This window comes from Atta cephalotes (genome assembly GCF_000143395.1).
Source record: "Atta cephalotes unplaced genomic scaffold scaffold00037, whole genome shotgun sequence".
Lineage (NCBI taxonomy): Eukaryota > Metazoa > Arthropoda > Insecta > Hymenoptera > Formicidae > Atta > Atta cephalotes.
In genome coordinates this window covers 1,546,347-1,561,881 of record NW_012130101.1, presented here as the reverse complement: position 1 = coordinate 1,561,881, position 15,535 = coordinate 1,546,347, and the positions used below count along the sequence as shown (strand labels likewise).

The 15,535-nt window shown below is 30.8% G+C and overlaps 1 protein-coding gene across 1 annotated transcript in view; it reads left to right on the top strand.

Annotated features, from left to right (window-relative positions):
* The first annotated feature begins 7,798 nt into the window (after window positions 1-7,798).
* The window catches only part of LOC105621766, a 27,309-nt gene continuing 19,572 nt past the window's right edge, over window positions 7,799-15,535 (top strand). The window contains exons 1-9 of the mRNA XM_012203222.1: window positions 7,799-7,911; window positions 8,221-8,471; window positions 8,710-9,003; window positions 9,670-9,879; window positions 10,335-10,679; window positions 11,566-11,957; window positions 12,312-12,579; window positions 13,062-13,324; window positions 13,455-13,665. Of these exons, the coding sequence (XP_012058612.1) occupies window positions 7,799-7,911; window positions 8,221-8,471; window positions 8,710-9,003; window positions 9,670-9,879; window positions 10,335-10,679; window positions 11,566-11,957; window positions 12,312-12,579; window positions 13,062-13,324; window positions 13,455-13,665 (2,347 nt within the window). The remainder of the gene's footprint in view (window positions 7,912-8,220; window positions 8,472-8,709; window positions 9,004-9,669; window positions 9,880-10,334; window positions 10,680-11,565; window positions 11,958-12,311; window positions 12,580-13,061; window positions 13,325-13,454; window positions 13,666-15,535) is intronic.

The window sequence follows — 15,535 nt, the reverse complement described above, 5'->3', positions numbered from 1 at the left end:
CGAAGAAAATAATTACATTCAAAAGTTTTTTATTTTACGATTTCTAAAAGCATTTTTAATGTAATTCTTAATATAATTTTGATAAAATTGTGTAAATCATGATCTCGTATTTTTTTAATGGCGAAGACTTCTTGCAACTCCAAATACGTTCAAAATCTTTCATTACTTGATTCTTTAACAAAAAAATATTAATATTTTAATCTTAAGAATATTTTTTAGGAAATAGAAGCACAGTTGCGATTTAACTGATATTGCTTATATTATAATTAAGGCTCTCTATTCTGGTGAATCAAAAGTCTTTCAAGGATTCTCCATGTCTTCAAACTTCTCGGATTATTAAAGACTTGATAATTCAGGAATTAAACCATGAACTGTAGAAAATATAGAATTATGATTTAACCAAGATCCTTTACGCCATAATCACGGCTTTACTAGGTTAATTTCCTACTTATTAATCGCCGCGAGCAGAAATGAAAGTAGTTTTGTTGCGTGTCCCCTTTATGCTGTTACGCGAAAACTATGCGTTCACAATTTCCATACGGAAAGCTTGGCATTTCGATGTTTTCGGGATTTCAGGCTAAAACATAGAATTCGGAAATCGAGGATAAAAGTAATTAAATTATATTTTCTAACATACTAAAATAGCGCGGTGTTTGTATAGGTTATCTAAAATCTTATAAATGAGAAGTTGAGAACTTTGTGCGCTCGACTGTGTCAGAAGACAAAGACGTAATAATATTATAGCGAACAAGATCGCATAATGGAAACGCGAAAGTTGTGTCATTAGAATTATTAATATTAGAACAAATCTATGTTTATTATGAATAAAATTTATTAGAGATTTTTAGGGTCCTACAAAACGAGATGAGAATAAGAATTTAATAAATAATATAAAAATAGTAAAGCTAAAAGAGACTGAGGATATATAAATTTATGGAAATTACAAAATAATCATAAAAATCTTGATTTTTTTTATATAAATGCTTTAAGTATTTAATATGATATTTATACAAAGTTACCTTATGATACAAAAATTAATTGTCCATTAAATAAACAATATTTAAAAATATTTATTTGTTCTAAATCTTCGTAACAAATCGGTGAATTTCAATAAAACTTTGCGTAAGTCATTTTGAAAACTTATACTATATCTAAAATATAATAATAAAAATATTTAGAGATCTTTATTTTTTTAATTTTATAATAATAAAAATAATAACAAATAAAATAAATAAATAATAAAAATAGAATATTATAAGTACAGTCATATGTATATGTTTGTTTAAAGTATTAATATATATGTGTTATTATATTTATCGAAGTTCCTTAAGAAATGGTCCAGAAAGATAATGAAAGGACTCAAGGAACAATACCGTAACGGGAACGTGCTATGTGTCGAAATAGTCTCGTATTTACTCCTAGAACTTCATTGATCGTCTTGGAAGATGAGAAAGGGGGCGGCGTGCGAATTCCCGTGACGAGAAGATGGTGCATTGCGAGAGATCGTGGCTCCGGATAGGCGGTAATTGCATATTTATGGAACGACATGACCTTGCGCCCATTACTTTCACTATCGCCGATCCCGAGTGCAATTGCGCATGATCCGCCGTGTCGGATCTCACGATCGCGTTAATAGCTGGTGATAAAAACGCGCGATAACGTAATCAAGAAGTGCGGCGTCTTCAATGATGAAATGCCTCGTCGTGATTGTCATCGAACGCGTGATGATTTTTGAGATTTTTATGAGATTTTACTCGGAGAATTTAGTGACGTCATTGTGTCGAGCGTCATTGATCAATAGATCCGCCGTGATACCTTTCATTGTCAAAGATTAAGGCTGTATCATCCATACAGTCCCTGCAAAGTAAATTGAATTTGAAAATGAGTGTCGATATTTGTACTTTACATTTAAATAAATTATACGCGAAAGGTATATGAATAACATTATATTTGTACTTAACAACATATTTTAAGTTTAGTTTATTTATCTTAATTATTATTAAAAATTAAATAGCATTGTCAAAAATCTCAATTTATAGTATAAATACTTTAAATATTCAACATAATTTATATATGAAAAGTTTCATTGCAATGCAGAGATTAGTTATTCTGTAAATAAATAATAAATAAATAAGTTTTGTTTGTTTACAGAACCACTACCCCTACAGCACAAAGCCTTACAGTCACATTGCTGCAACATTGCAAAGATTTTGCAGCGATATTGCTGCAAATTCTGTGCTGTATGGATAGTTCCTGCATAATAAAATTTTGTATAAATTATCTGAGCAACATTTTTACTTACTGCAACACTTTTTCATTAGTTTTCGATGGAATTGCATATTTAAAAAATTTATACAAATATTAAAAATATTAAAAAAGGAAAAGATATCTTAAATAATACTCACAAAAGAAATATTTTATAACAAATATTCATACTTTTTGCCTCTATAAAAATACTAGGTAACTCTGTCACAGTCAGTTCTTACGTTAAGACTATCTTAAATATCAGAACAATAAGATGTCATAAATCAATCACAGTTATAAATCACGTTATTATTAGCGTCTTCAGACATTACTTAATAAGAATGTAATAAGAATGAACTAAATACCAATCTTTACTTCCGAGTTAAAAGAAAGTCGGCGCAATTATGATATTAACAGTAAGCGAATTCCCAATAATAAGTCTCTTTCGATATTTTTCACCTATCAATTTCTTTTTTTTACGTATCAAGTGATATATTATCGCGATATAGGTCAAAGAATTGATTACACGAGCTACACAATAAAAATCTATCATCGATACCGCTACTAGATCAGAATCGCTTGATTTCGCGGTGAGAAAAATCTGTGAACGTGTGTGATATGAGCGGATAATAGATCGATAGGATCGAGAGATTCTTTTGCGAGAAGAGCCGCGAGAAAATCCTCGGCTTTTCTTTTCACTTCCTGCGTGGATCCGAGATCGCATCGCGCGGGAGCTGTCTCCGGTCGCAGAAGTTGAATTTCGTTACTGTTTCTGTTCCGTGGCATGACACGCAGAAAAGAAGAGAAAGTAAGCGCATTATGAGGCGGGATACCGCCACCGTTGTTGGAGAGTTTCGCGCGATTTCGCGAAGTTGCGCGCAAATTGCCGCGATTGCGTAGGGGAATTTAAAAAAGCATAACGGAGCTGCGTTTTGGCTCGAAAATTCGATCGCGAATCTTTCGAGAGATTGCGAGATAAGCCTTTTCTTCCCTGTGATGTTCGAACCGAATTGTATAATTTTAGTAATAATTGAAATGCACGAACATAATTTGGTTAAGTCAACCCAACTTTGTTAATCGATATCATTGATGAAAAATAGTTGATATATTTTAATTATTAAATACGCGTATCTATGAACAACTTGATAAAATGTAATTATGCAAAGTGAAATCTCTCGGCTGTGCTGAAAGAAAGGTTAATGTTTAAAAATAGAAGTTCTTTGAGCAAAGGCATTGAATAAATTTAAGATTAGCTTGACAATTAGAATAAATTTAAGTAACGTGTGTTGCTGATTTATATTGGCATCATTTAACATAATACGATTATGTAAAATAAAGAATTAGCCGCGAAAAGGATGCTCGCGAAATCGCAAGTTGAAACTTTTCAAAATGATACAACGTACAAATTAAATTCAATTTATCCAATAATTAATATCTACATTTATATGCAGATAATTTAAATAGATGTGGAAGAATATTTTTTTAGCAAAATTAATTAACATGTATTTCATTCATTTATTTTAGCGTGTATTTAAAATATATTATTCTTAACTTATTTTTCACTTACTTATATTATATTACTTTGACACTAGAAATGTTGAATTTAACACAAAATATTTAAATATATAACATAATCACATTATGTTAAATTAACATTAAAAATATATCAAAAATTCACCATAAAATTTTAACAAGATGGATTGTTTCCCATAACTACAAAATAGGTGTGGGAAAAAGTTGGCGTTTTTTTAATGCCATCTAATGGGAAGAACGCCATGAACTTTTTCCCATACCTAATATTTTTACTGTGTAAAAATACTTAATCAAACGAAATCTACATATAATATAATGTAATTATAGATATAATGTAATTATATCTAATTTAGATTAAAAATATTATTACATAATCCAATCCAAAACAGCAGCTTAAGTAAATCACAGCAGGACAAACAAAGAAATGTATTTGCGCGATGAAAAATAAGTACAAATCACTCGAACGATCAATGTTCGATACCAATTACTTTACAGTGCATTTTGATGTGTATACATAATCGGTGAGAAATGATGGATATTTGCTAGGATTCTCTTTCTTTGGCGAAGAAACGATCGTATGTGAGTGGTCCTGAGAAAAAAGGTTCGTTCACGATCGAGGATGATGAACTGGATTCGGCTGCCGATCGTCGCGTTAAAATCCATTCTCGAAATATATTCTCTCCGGCAAGGTCGTTCTTTTCCTCGTGACCTCGCGTTCCTCCGAGAACTCTGACTCTCTTCAGCGCATGTGACTCACGCTTACACTCGCGAAGCGAAATTCTCTAGCGATCTACTCGTGCGTGGCAGTCCGCTGCATAGCCTGTCTCGAAAGTTCGATAGAAGATTGGCGATAGATAAATAAACTTCTTGTCGAACAATTCCTTCCTGATAGAAGAAACATTTATCACATTATATAACAAAATCTTGCATAAAATTTAATCTGTTAAGAATATATTTACAAGAATAAATGCAAAAATATTAATCTTTCACAAATTAATAATTGTTAAATTTTAACTTTTTCTAATCTGATCTTTATTCCTAATCAATGGATTTTTATTAAACAGATTTTCTCTAACCCTTTTTTTTTATAAATTTGATTTTATTATACCAATTGAACTTTAAGTTCTTTACTATCTTCGATAAATAGATATTCTGTTAAACAAACATTTCATTAGTTTTAACAAACGAAAGCTTACAATTCATTATTGGCAAGTCCTTTTATTTTGATAGATCTTTTATTATAATTCTCGAACGCAACGCTTGTATTGTAATCCACAGGGATAACTGATTACTAGAAACTCAACTCTTAACTGCCAGCTGTCTTCGATCAATCGCATTCCCTTTCGCAAGCAATGACAGTTCGTCGCACCCGATCGCGTGCATCGTCCCAGAAACTTATTATTCCGAATTGGTAACTAACGGTATGCGACTTCCTCACAGTTTCGACACGACTCGGGGAGAATTTTAAAAGAAAAATAAAAATCGGTCAGGAACGATCAATAAGGTTTTATTGACAGAATATTTTCTTAATTCTTTTTAATCTAAAAAAAAAAATTTTCTTTGTGGATTGTGAAAAAATTAATTTATACCAAATAGAAATGTGATATTATTGTATAAATTAAGTTATTATTATATAAATTAAAACTAAGTCCATTAAATCAATAATTAATTTAATCATTATATATTAATAATTAATATATTATGAGAGGCTTTGCAGAGGCACAAATCGACTCATTTTATCTTTGTTTCTTACTGATTATTGGACAAAGACAGAATGATTCTTGTTGTCACTTTGTGTTTCTTGCTGGAAAGCTCCCTATATTAATAAATAATATGTTAATAATTAAGTCAATTATTATATATTCATAATTAAATAATAATTTAATTTTATATTAAATGATAACAGAATAATATAAAAAATTGATGAATAACATGATAACTATTAAGTGTTTAATTAATTTAATTAACTATTAGTGTAATCAAGTTGAAGTACTTTTCATTTCATGAATCTCTCTTTTCACTCGCGAAGCGCATTTCGCGGTTACATCCTGCGACGCGTCTTCTTATCGAGAGACGTAGACGAAAAAACGCGAGGACGAAGGAGACAAGAAGGAGAGACGAAGGAACGCGAAAAAGAAAAGGCCGGGAGAATGCACATATGGGACTAGTCAAGCGGCGCTGATTTTTAGGAACGCCAGGAGAGTCAGAGGGTATGCGGGGGGAGTCTACGAGGAATATGCCGCGGCGCGGCCTCGAGGACGACAACGACCGCGGAACGATGGCGTAGCCCGCCGAGTTACAGTCGACGTCCTTGCTACGTTATCTGCCACGTCGTTCGTTTCGTTTCCCTTTCACTTTCAGCTGTAGTCCAGGAACCAGAAACCCCGGATCTCTTTCCCGCGCTGAACAAAGATACGTGCGTCCGCGCCGTATCGCAGGCTGTGCCCCGTCGATGGGGGAATGTGTGCTAGATGTTGAGGAGAGATAAATGCGCGAATGCACGATGATGCCTCGATAAACGCCAAGTTCGTTAGGTCACCGTAGAGTAACTGTCCCTATTAACTTTTAAACCAACTTACTCATTACTAAATTAATTATTAATTATTGAAGTTTTAATTTTGTCTGCTTGAGATCAGTATCGGTTTTTCAATTATTTCTTTTTCTTATAATATTTTTTTAATGTTAATGTTTTATAATGTTTTTGATAAAAGTAAAGAAAATGTTTTTGTCCCTATTAATATACCTCTCCAAGGGACGATAGATCAATGTGTCCTCAATTTGTGTATCTATTCGCGCATTTCTTTTTTGATTCATTTTAACATAGCAGTTTTTAAAACAGATAATAAACATAAGTTAATTGTTTTAATTAATATTGCATAAATCATTATCTTAATTATACTTATTACAATTTCAATGTACATTCATATAACACAACTTTCAGTTTAGAGCTGAAAATCTTGCGATATTACCGGATTCATAAAAATTCCTTAAATCTTTTAAAAAATTACTATACTTTAATAGTTAAAAAAATAGAATATTATTTTTGATGTCATATAAATTAATAATTTAACTTAAAAAAATACCTTATCTTATTTATTTATGCTAAGTTTCTTTACGGCTTATTTAAACCAAAAGCACATTAATAGGGACAAACACAGTGATAGGAACAGATTCTATGTTGATGATATTTTTTATGAAAATTATGAGGTCAGGCGCGCAGATTGCGACGAATTGATTAATGATGGATTAGTGATTAATTAGCGTTCATTGAATTGTGATCGCGGCTAATAACGCGTGAATGAAGGAAAGAAAACACTGTTGATTAATAAAATAAAATAATAAATTTATTGTTGAGCAATAAAGGCTCATGAACCGTAAACTCAAGAATAAAAGAAGTTGAAGGCCGACATAAGTCACAGCAGCTGTCATGAAAAATAAAAATTTGTTCGAAGAATTATCAGATGAATTTTTATTTAAATTTCACTCAGTTTGCATTTTATTGTAAATTTAATTTTGCATCATTGTAAATAATATTAGGTGTGGGAAAAAGTTCGTGGCGTTTTTCCCGTTAGATGGCATTAAAAAAACGAACTTTTTCTCACACCTAATATATTATCAAGTTGATTTAATAATTGTGCGAGTCAGAAAAAGATTGTTCATTATATAATTTTTTTATACAGTTTTTAAGAAGATAGAAAGTTTGATTTAGAATTAGTAACTTTTTATCAAAAGAAAAATATATTTACTGACTTTATATATTAAATCGCAATGTTTTAATGCATTTCTCCAAATTTTATTCATTTTATATAAATTTTAAAATATAATTTTTTATATATAAAAAGAGATCTATGATTTTAATTAAAATATTTAAATGATAATTTGACTCCTTGATTCTTAGTTTCCAAAGACTCACAACAAAAAGCCTTTTCATTTTCTATAAATTGCTAACTTCGTTATGACAATTGCATTATTTGTTTAAAGATAAGAGAGCTAAAATTGAGATAAATTGTCAATTTGTAGAATGGCGAAAAATCAACATCAGAATGGCATAATACCGGGAGCTGGCATAGTGTCCGGTCCGGATGATTTTTCGGATGGTGAAAGCACTCCTCTGACTCAGGACTATGGCGGAAGGTATGACGGTTTCATCATCATTAGTAATTTCTTCTCTCAAGAATCCAAAATTTCAAGGATGAAATAAAATTAAATAAAATAGAAGATCGAAACAAAGAGATAAAATGATATTTTTTTTAATTTTCAATTTTTTTCAATTGTTATTTATTGAAATAATTTACTTTAGATTTTAATATTCAAATTAAAAAGCATGAAATCTCCCTTTTTCTCTCGAGAAGGCTTGAAAAAAATAAGAAACTTACATAATGTTGATAATAAATTTATTTAATTAATGTTTCGATTAATCAACAATCAATTATTTGAATGTAGCCAACGCACGATTGTCGAAACAAAAGGATGGGACGTATTCCGGAATCCGCCAATGAAGACCGACTCGAACTCGGGTTCCATGGCAAACCAGAAATGCCTAGAGAGGATGGTGCAGGTAATCAAGGTCACCATTTACCTGCTTGTTTTCATCATAGTGTTGGGAAGCGGTGTAATTGCCAAAGGCACGATTCTCTTCATGACGTCGCAACTGCGACAAGATAGAAAAATGCTCTACTGCAATAGGCAATTAGGTGAGACTTAAATATAGTGTGTTATCCTAGCGTGTTATCCTAAAAACTTATTTTGTGTGATTCAATTCAATAAAGTAAAATAATTTCATTTTGACCAACTCAATCAATTAAAGATTGTGTATTACAAACTATAATTTTACTTTTAATTACAAAAGAGCAGAAGAAAAAGAGATATTTGTAATATCCCATAATTATTTTAATCTTAATAATTATTATCGTAATTATTATCTTCTTACAGATCGGGAGAATCAATACATAGTAACACTGCCCGAGGAGGAGAGGATCGCTTGGATATGGTGCATAATAATCGCGTTCACAGTGCCGGAGTTCGGCACGCTGGTACGCAGCATTCGCATGTGTATCTTCAAGTCCTGGAAAAAGCCGCAGTCGATGCACTTTCTCGTGGTTTCCATCATGGAGACATTTCACGTGGTGGGTCTGGCTTTGATGTTTCTGGCGGTGCTTCCGGAACTGGACGTCGTAAAAGGAGCGATGCTGACCAACTGCGTATGCTTCGTTCCCGGATTGCTCGGTAATTTCATTTCATCAATTTTCAATTCAATCAATTTTCGTTCGATTTCACCTCGTTGAGCTTCGAATAGAAAAAAAGATTTTATTGAAGTATCTAAAAATTTAGCTTACGAATCTGAAAATAATTTTATAGACAATTCAAATATTGCATTGGAATCTCAAACATAATAAGCAATGTTGCAAAATATTTTGACATTCTAGCAAATATTATAGTTTAAACGTCCTATGTAATTATCTCTTTAGTCCAAACAAAATTATTTTTAGGACCAACTAAATTTTTAGATATTTTAGTAAAACCATGAAAAATTATAATATATAAAAAATAAGAGAAATAATAGAAAATGCCAATAAAGCAAGAGAGAGAAAGAAATATTAAACAAAAATAAATAAAAATAAATAATTAAATATTAATCTAATTTATTACATTATTTGCATATTAATATATATAATGCGTTATATAACATCTTTACATCTTATCTAGTTCTGAATATTGAATTCTGAATCTTGATATTAAATTTAAAAAATGCGAACACATGATCTTGCTTTCAATCGCGATTGCCCGACTTTCGCGTTCGATTTTTCCATAGTTCCGTGTTGCCGAGCAAATAATCATGAAAGTAGTGATTACACGAGAATAAGTGAAGTGAACGCTACATACATTTCGCAGGCCTACTTTCCCGCAATAAAAGTAAAGACGATTCCAAACGATTCGTCCTCGTTCTCGTCGATATCGCCGCTCTGGCCGCACAAGCGACCAGCTTCGTTCTTTGGCCCTTCCTAGACAGCTCAAGACGATCCTTATGGCTGATTCCCCTTACGCTGATTCTCGTCTCCTGTGGCTGGTGGGAAAATTACGTCTCTATGCAGAGCAGAATCGGTGAGTTCTCTAATCCTTTACAATTCAAATCTTTTTATTTCAAATGGAAATAAAATTATAAAAAAAATCTTTTAAATCTTTTGTAGAATATTAAGCTTCTGTAATGAATTAAATAATTTCCTTTCTTCAAAACATTCTTTGTATAATTTGTTACAATTTTCATGTAAATTTCAAAATTTTTAAATAATTTATAACTTTTAGAAAATTTATTAGGTTTTTATACAAATTGAAACACTTTTTAGAAATTCCGAGAAAATCTACATCTTTTCTAGAATTTTTCATATATATATATATATATATATATATAAATTCTAAAATATTCTAAGCTTTTTAAGATTTTTATTGTATAATTTTTAATAAAATCTTATAAAATTAAATTATTAAATCATATCATAGTTGACTCAAACAATCTTTTAAACATCTTTCTTTATATTTTTGTCAATTTCTCCTCACAGGTTTAATCAGATCGCTTGGCAGAGTGAAGAAAGAGATGCGATTGACGCGATACTTTACTTATATGTTGGTATCCGTCTGGAAGATCATGGCATTCTTCATCAGCTCGATACTGATATTGCATATCAAAGGAGATAATGTCGGGCATCTCTTCTCCATGTTGAGCAATGCCTTCGGCGACCATAAGATCACAGTCACTTCCATCAAGTCGATAAACAGCGGCAGTTTGCCCGATCTCTCGGAGATTTTGACGGGCGACATCACCGAGGTCGTTAACGCCGATTTCAACACGCCCATTTATGTCCTTCTGCTGCAAATCGCTGGCGCTTACTTCGCCTACGTATTTGGTGAGCGATTCATGAGGTTGAAGCTAACTTGGGGAAAGATAAGAATAATATAATCATAAAAGTAACACTAAAACTTGGGATTTGAAGCTAACTTGGAGAAAAATAAGAATAATATAATCATGGCTCTTGTCAAATAAGTATATAAGCCACACAATTGAAAAATTTGTGTTAAATTTATATCACATGTCTTTCCTAAACAGTCTCAAATGTCTGTTAATTTAAGACAAGAATATTAGAAAGTAACACAAATATTAATACAAAAAATTAATACAAAAACACTGACACAATTTGTAAGCAATTGTGAAAGCATAATTTCTCGATAAAATTAACATTTAAATTAACACATATTATGCATTTATCTTGAAATTTACATTTTAAAACATATGATTTTTAGTTAAACATATGATTAATTAAACATATGATTGTTAGTTGTTACTCATTCATAATTGTTATTTTTAAACTAAGCGTTCCACTTAGCACTTACAACGCTAGCGAGTATTTACACAATTTAAGAAATGTTGAACATCAATTAAATTAATTTAATATAAAATATTCAAATAACAAAATAATAACATCATATTACATTAAATTAACATTTTTATATGTTAAAAATGTAAAAAAAATTTAACGAAGATCGCTTTTAACACAAATATAAAAATAAATGCGCGTTGAAAATGTTTTTACTATACTATATTTGACCGTCTTTTGAGAGGTTCTATTTAATTAAAATTCGAATTATATATGTAGTAAAACCCTCACAGTTGAAATAACACGGAAAAATATGGAAGTTCATATTTTATAACGTGATTAACTATTTAATTAAGCAAGAGATTCATTGAACTCAAAGATGCTTTTTAATTAGTGTTTAATTCATTTCATCATCCAGGCAAGTTTGCATGCAAGATCCTGATTCAAGGCTTCAGCTATGCGTTCCCAGTGAATCTTACGATACCGGTGTCGATCTCGCTTCTGATTGCCGCATGTGGTCTTCGCAACAACGATCCATGTTTCTTCCATGGCACAGTACCGGATTATCTGTTTTACGAATCGCCATTGCCAAACTTCCTCAATGACTTCGTGTCGAAACAATATGCCTGGGTGTGGTTGTTGTGGCTGTTGTCGCAGACCTGGATCACCCTGCACATCTGGACGCCCAAATGCGAGCGTCTCGCGGCCACAGAGAAGCTCTTCGTCGTGCCGATGTATGACTCTCTACTGATCGATCAGTCGATGGGCCTCAATCGAAGAAGAGATGATCAACCAGAAGTCAAAGTCGAAGTAAGATATCTTCAGTTAGAACGGCTTTGAATAAAATTTGCAAAAAATTAATTAACGTTAATGCATGTTAATTTTTTAATTTCTTAGTTCTTAAACAATCTTTATTTAAATATCTTAAATGAAGATCTTAAGAATCTTAAGAATCTTAAACAAAAATGTCTTAAATCTTTTAAATATTTTAAATAAAGATTATTTTAAATAAAAATAAGAAATTAAACTAATTTGATTCCTTAATTTCTCAATTCAGTTAAAATGATTCAATTCAAATGATGGATTATTTTAAATAAAAATATAAAATCATTGTTATCTTGAAAATGTTAGTTTTTAAATTAATCGGTTCGGGTTAATCGACAGGATCTGGCAGAAATAGAGAAGGAAAAAGGTGACGGCGACTATGAGACAATCTATGAACAGACGGACGGTTCAACCACACCTCCATCCGCGGTGAAGAGCAGCGATCATGTAACTAGGATCTATGCTTGCGCTACTATGTGGCATGAAAATAAGGAGGAAATGATGGAGTTTTTGAAAAGCATTCTGCGTCTGGACGAGGACCAATGCGCGCGGCGCGTCGCCCAGAAATATCTCAAGGTGGTCGATCCCGACTACTACGAATTTGAAAGTGAGTAATATTGCATTAGCAATTTAGGTAATGTCGTCGCCTCGGTAGAAAAATCTCACAACTAAAAAAATCAACATTAGAATTGCAGTTTGAATTAAAAAAAATCAACATTAAAGTTGTGTTCGAATTTTAAAAATTCATGATATGATTGAGTGGAATACATATAACTAATATAATAATTAAAAGTATAACATAGAAAATAAAGGAAATTATGCATATTCGTTATCCTAATTAAAACATTCCCAATCAGCAGACGTCTTTAAAATATATATTTAAATAATTATTTGATATTAAATTTTTAATATTATTTAAATATTAAGAATATATTTTAAAAACGTTGTCTACTGATTGTGTTGTTCCAATTCGGAATTTTAAAAATGTTCTCTTAAAAAGTTATAAATTTTGAGATGTACCACTTTTCTATCAAAACTGTGATATGTCTATCTATTCATTGTTTCACATGTGGAAATGTGTTCCTCCAGCTCACATATTCTTCGACGATGCGTTCGAGTTGTCCGACCACGACGAGAACGAGTCGCAAGTGAATAGATTCGTGAAATTATTGGTCGGCACATTAGACGAGGCCGCGTCGGATGTGCACAAAACGAGAATGCATGTGAGAGCGCCTAAGAAGTACCCGACTCCGTATGGTGGACGATTGGTATGGACTCTTCCTGGAAAGACGAAGATGATTGCCCATCTAAAGGATAAGAGCAAGATTCGACATAGGAAACGATGGAGTCAAGTATGCATATTATTAAAAAATATGACTATAATAGTAAAATTTTTTAGAGTGTCCTGAGAACTTCATTTATTTATTTAGTTACAAAATATTAGAGATTGCCTCGTAAGAAAGTATTCACTTCTTGATTTAGGTAATGTATATGTATTACTTACTGGGTCATCGGTTAATGGAATTACCGATCAGTGTCGATCGCAAGGAAGTCATCGCCGAGAATACGTTTCTGTTAACACTAGACGGGGATATTGACTTTCAACCAGCGGCGGTGAAGCTTCTCGTGGACCTGATGAAAAAGAATAAAAACCTTGGTGCCGCTTGCGGTCGCATTCATCCGGTTGGTTCCGGTAAGTCATTCTAGCACAAAAAAATAACATGATCATATATATTTAAGTAAGTAAAAAATAATTGCAATAAATGTATTTAATCAAAATAATTAATGCAAAAGATTCTCATTATTAAAATGAAATAATAATAGAAATAAAGGTTACTAAGAGCTCGGGTATAATAATTATGCCTCAAACATCTTCATATAAAATATATTTATTTAAATACATCAGTCTCATTCAGACGTTCAGCATTCCCTAATCTTAGCAGCTGTGCTCAGTTAGAAATGAATAAAAATCATATCTGAGTACATTATGGAATTGTTTGGAATGGATTTCGGAATTATTTCGTTCCCCTAAAAAAATATAATATAAAAATCTAGGAAATAATTAAACAATCGGAATCTATTTCAATTTGTAATTATGTAATTCCAATAGTTCTATTAATTCAGTAATTTGATTATTCCATCAATTTGAATAATTAATTAATTTCAATAATTTCATTATTTTATTAATTTTAAAAAATAATTATCATTTTTCTTTCTTCATTCCGATACTTTAGAAAAAGAAAGAGCAATATGATTCAAATTATTTCACAAGTGCTCGTAAAAATCTGTACATTTCGAGCCGATTCCTGCAGGCGCCGTTTATTATCTTCTCATTATCGTTCGAGGCTCGGCGGCCTAATTGCCGATCGCGTGCGATATTGGCTCAGAAGCGTGTCCCTATACCAGAAAATATACTGGGAGCGCACGAGCGCACCTTCTTAAAACGTGATTTCGTGCATGAATATGTATAAATATGTATAAACATACATATAAACTCGCATAAATATTCATAAACATGTGTAATTATGTATGAAATATGTTCATACATGTTCATACATGTTCATATTCACATTCTTTTTTTTTGTAAAATTACTTTTTAATGTAGCAGAAAATAATAATAATGTGAAAACATTAAAAATAATTAAAAATAATTTAAAAAGATAATTTTCGCACTATTTATTTTATAAAAAATCAAGGAAGGATTTGAGGAAATTATTTATGTATAATTATATATAAAATTATATATGAGCATAATTATGTATGAGCAATTTTTTTTACATTTTTCCAAATTTATTTTTTCTAAAACAAACAATGCGAAAATTATTCTTTTAATTATTTTTTTATGTTTTCGCATTACTATTATTATTTCTATTACACTAAAAAATGATTTAATTTACAAAAGAAAGAAGAATATGTATAAACATGCATATATGAACATATTTCACATATAATTATACACGTTAATGAATATTTATGCACGTTTATACATTTTTATACATATTTATACATATTCATACATGAACAATTTTAATTCCTCCAAATCATTATTGAAGTATGTTTTTTATTAAATAATTTCTATTAACATAAAACTTTCTATTGTTAATTTATTCATTGTTTCTTAATGATATACTTATATCTTAACGTAATTATCTTACATTTTTTTAATGTATTAGATTATATATTTTTTAATATATTAGATTGTATTTATCGTAACCCATACAGCACAGAAATATTGCAGCAACATTGCAAAAATATTGATACGTAATGTTGCAGCAATATTACAACATAATATGCAATATTAGGTTTTGCACACAATGAAGGAATACTTGCAGTATTACATAGAAATATTGTAATAATGCAGCAACATTACTGTAATATTGCAACGTTCCTGCAATATTTATTATAAGATTTTGTACTATATAAATTTAAATATAAAAAATTAGAAGTAGGAATTAAATGTAACATACAATGAATACAAATAAAATATGATTTCATAATTAATTATGTTTTTATATTTTATAGGCGTGTTCCGATATACACTGCCAGTACTGAAAATCTACAGT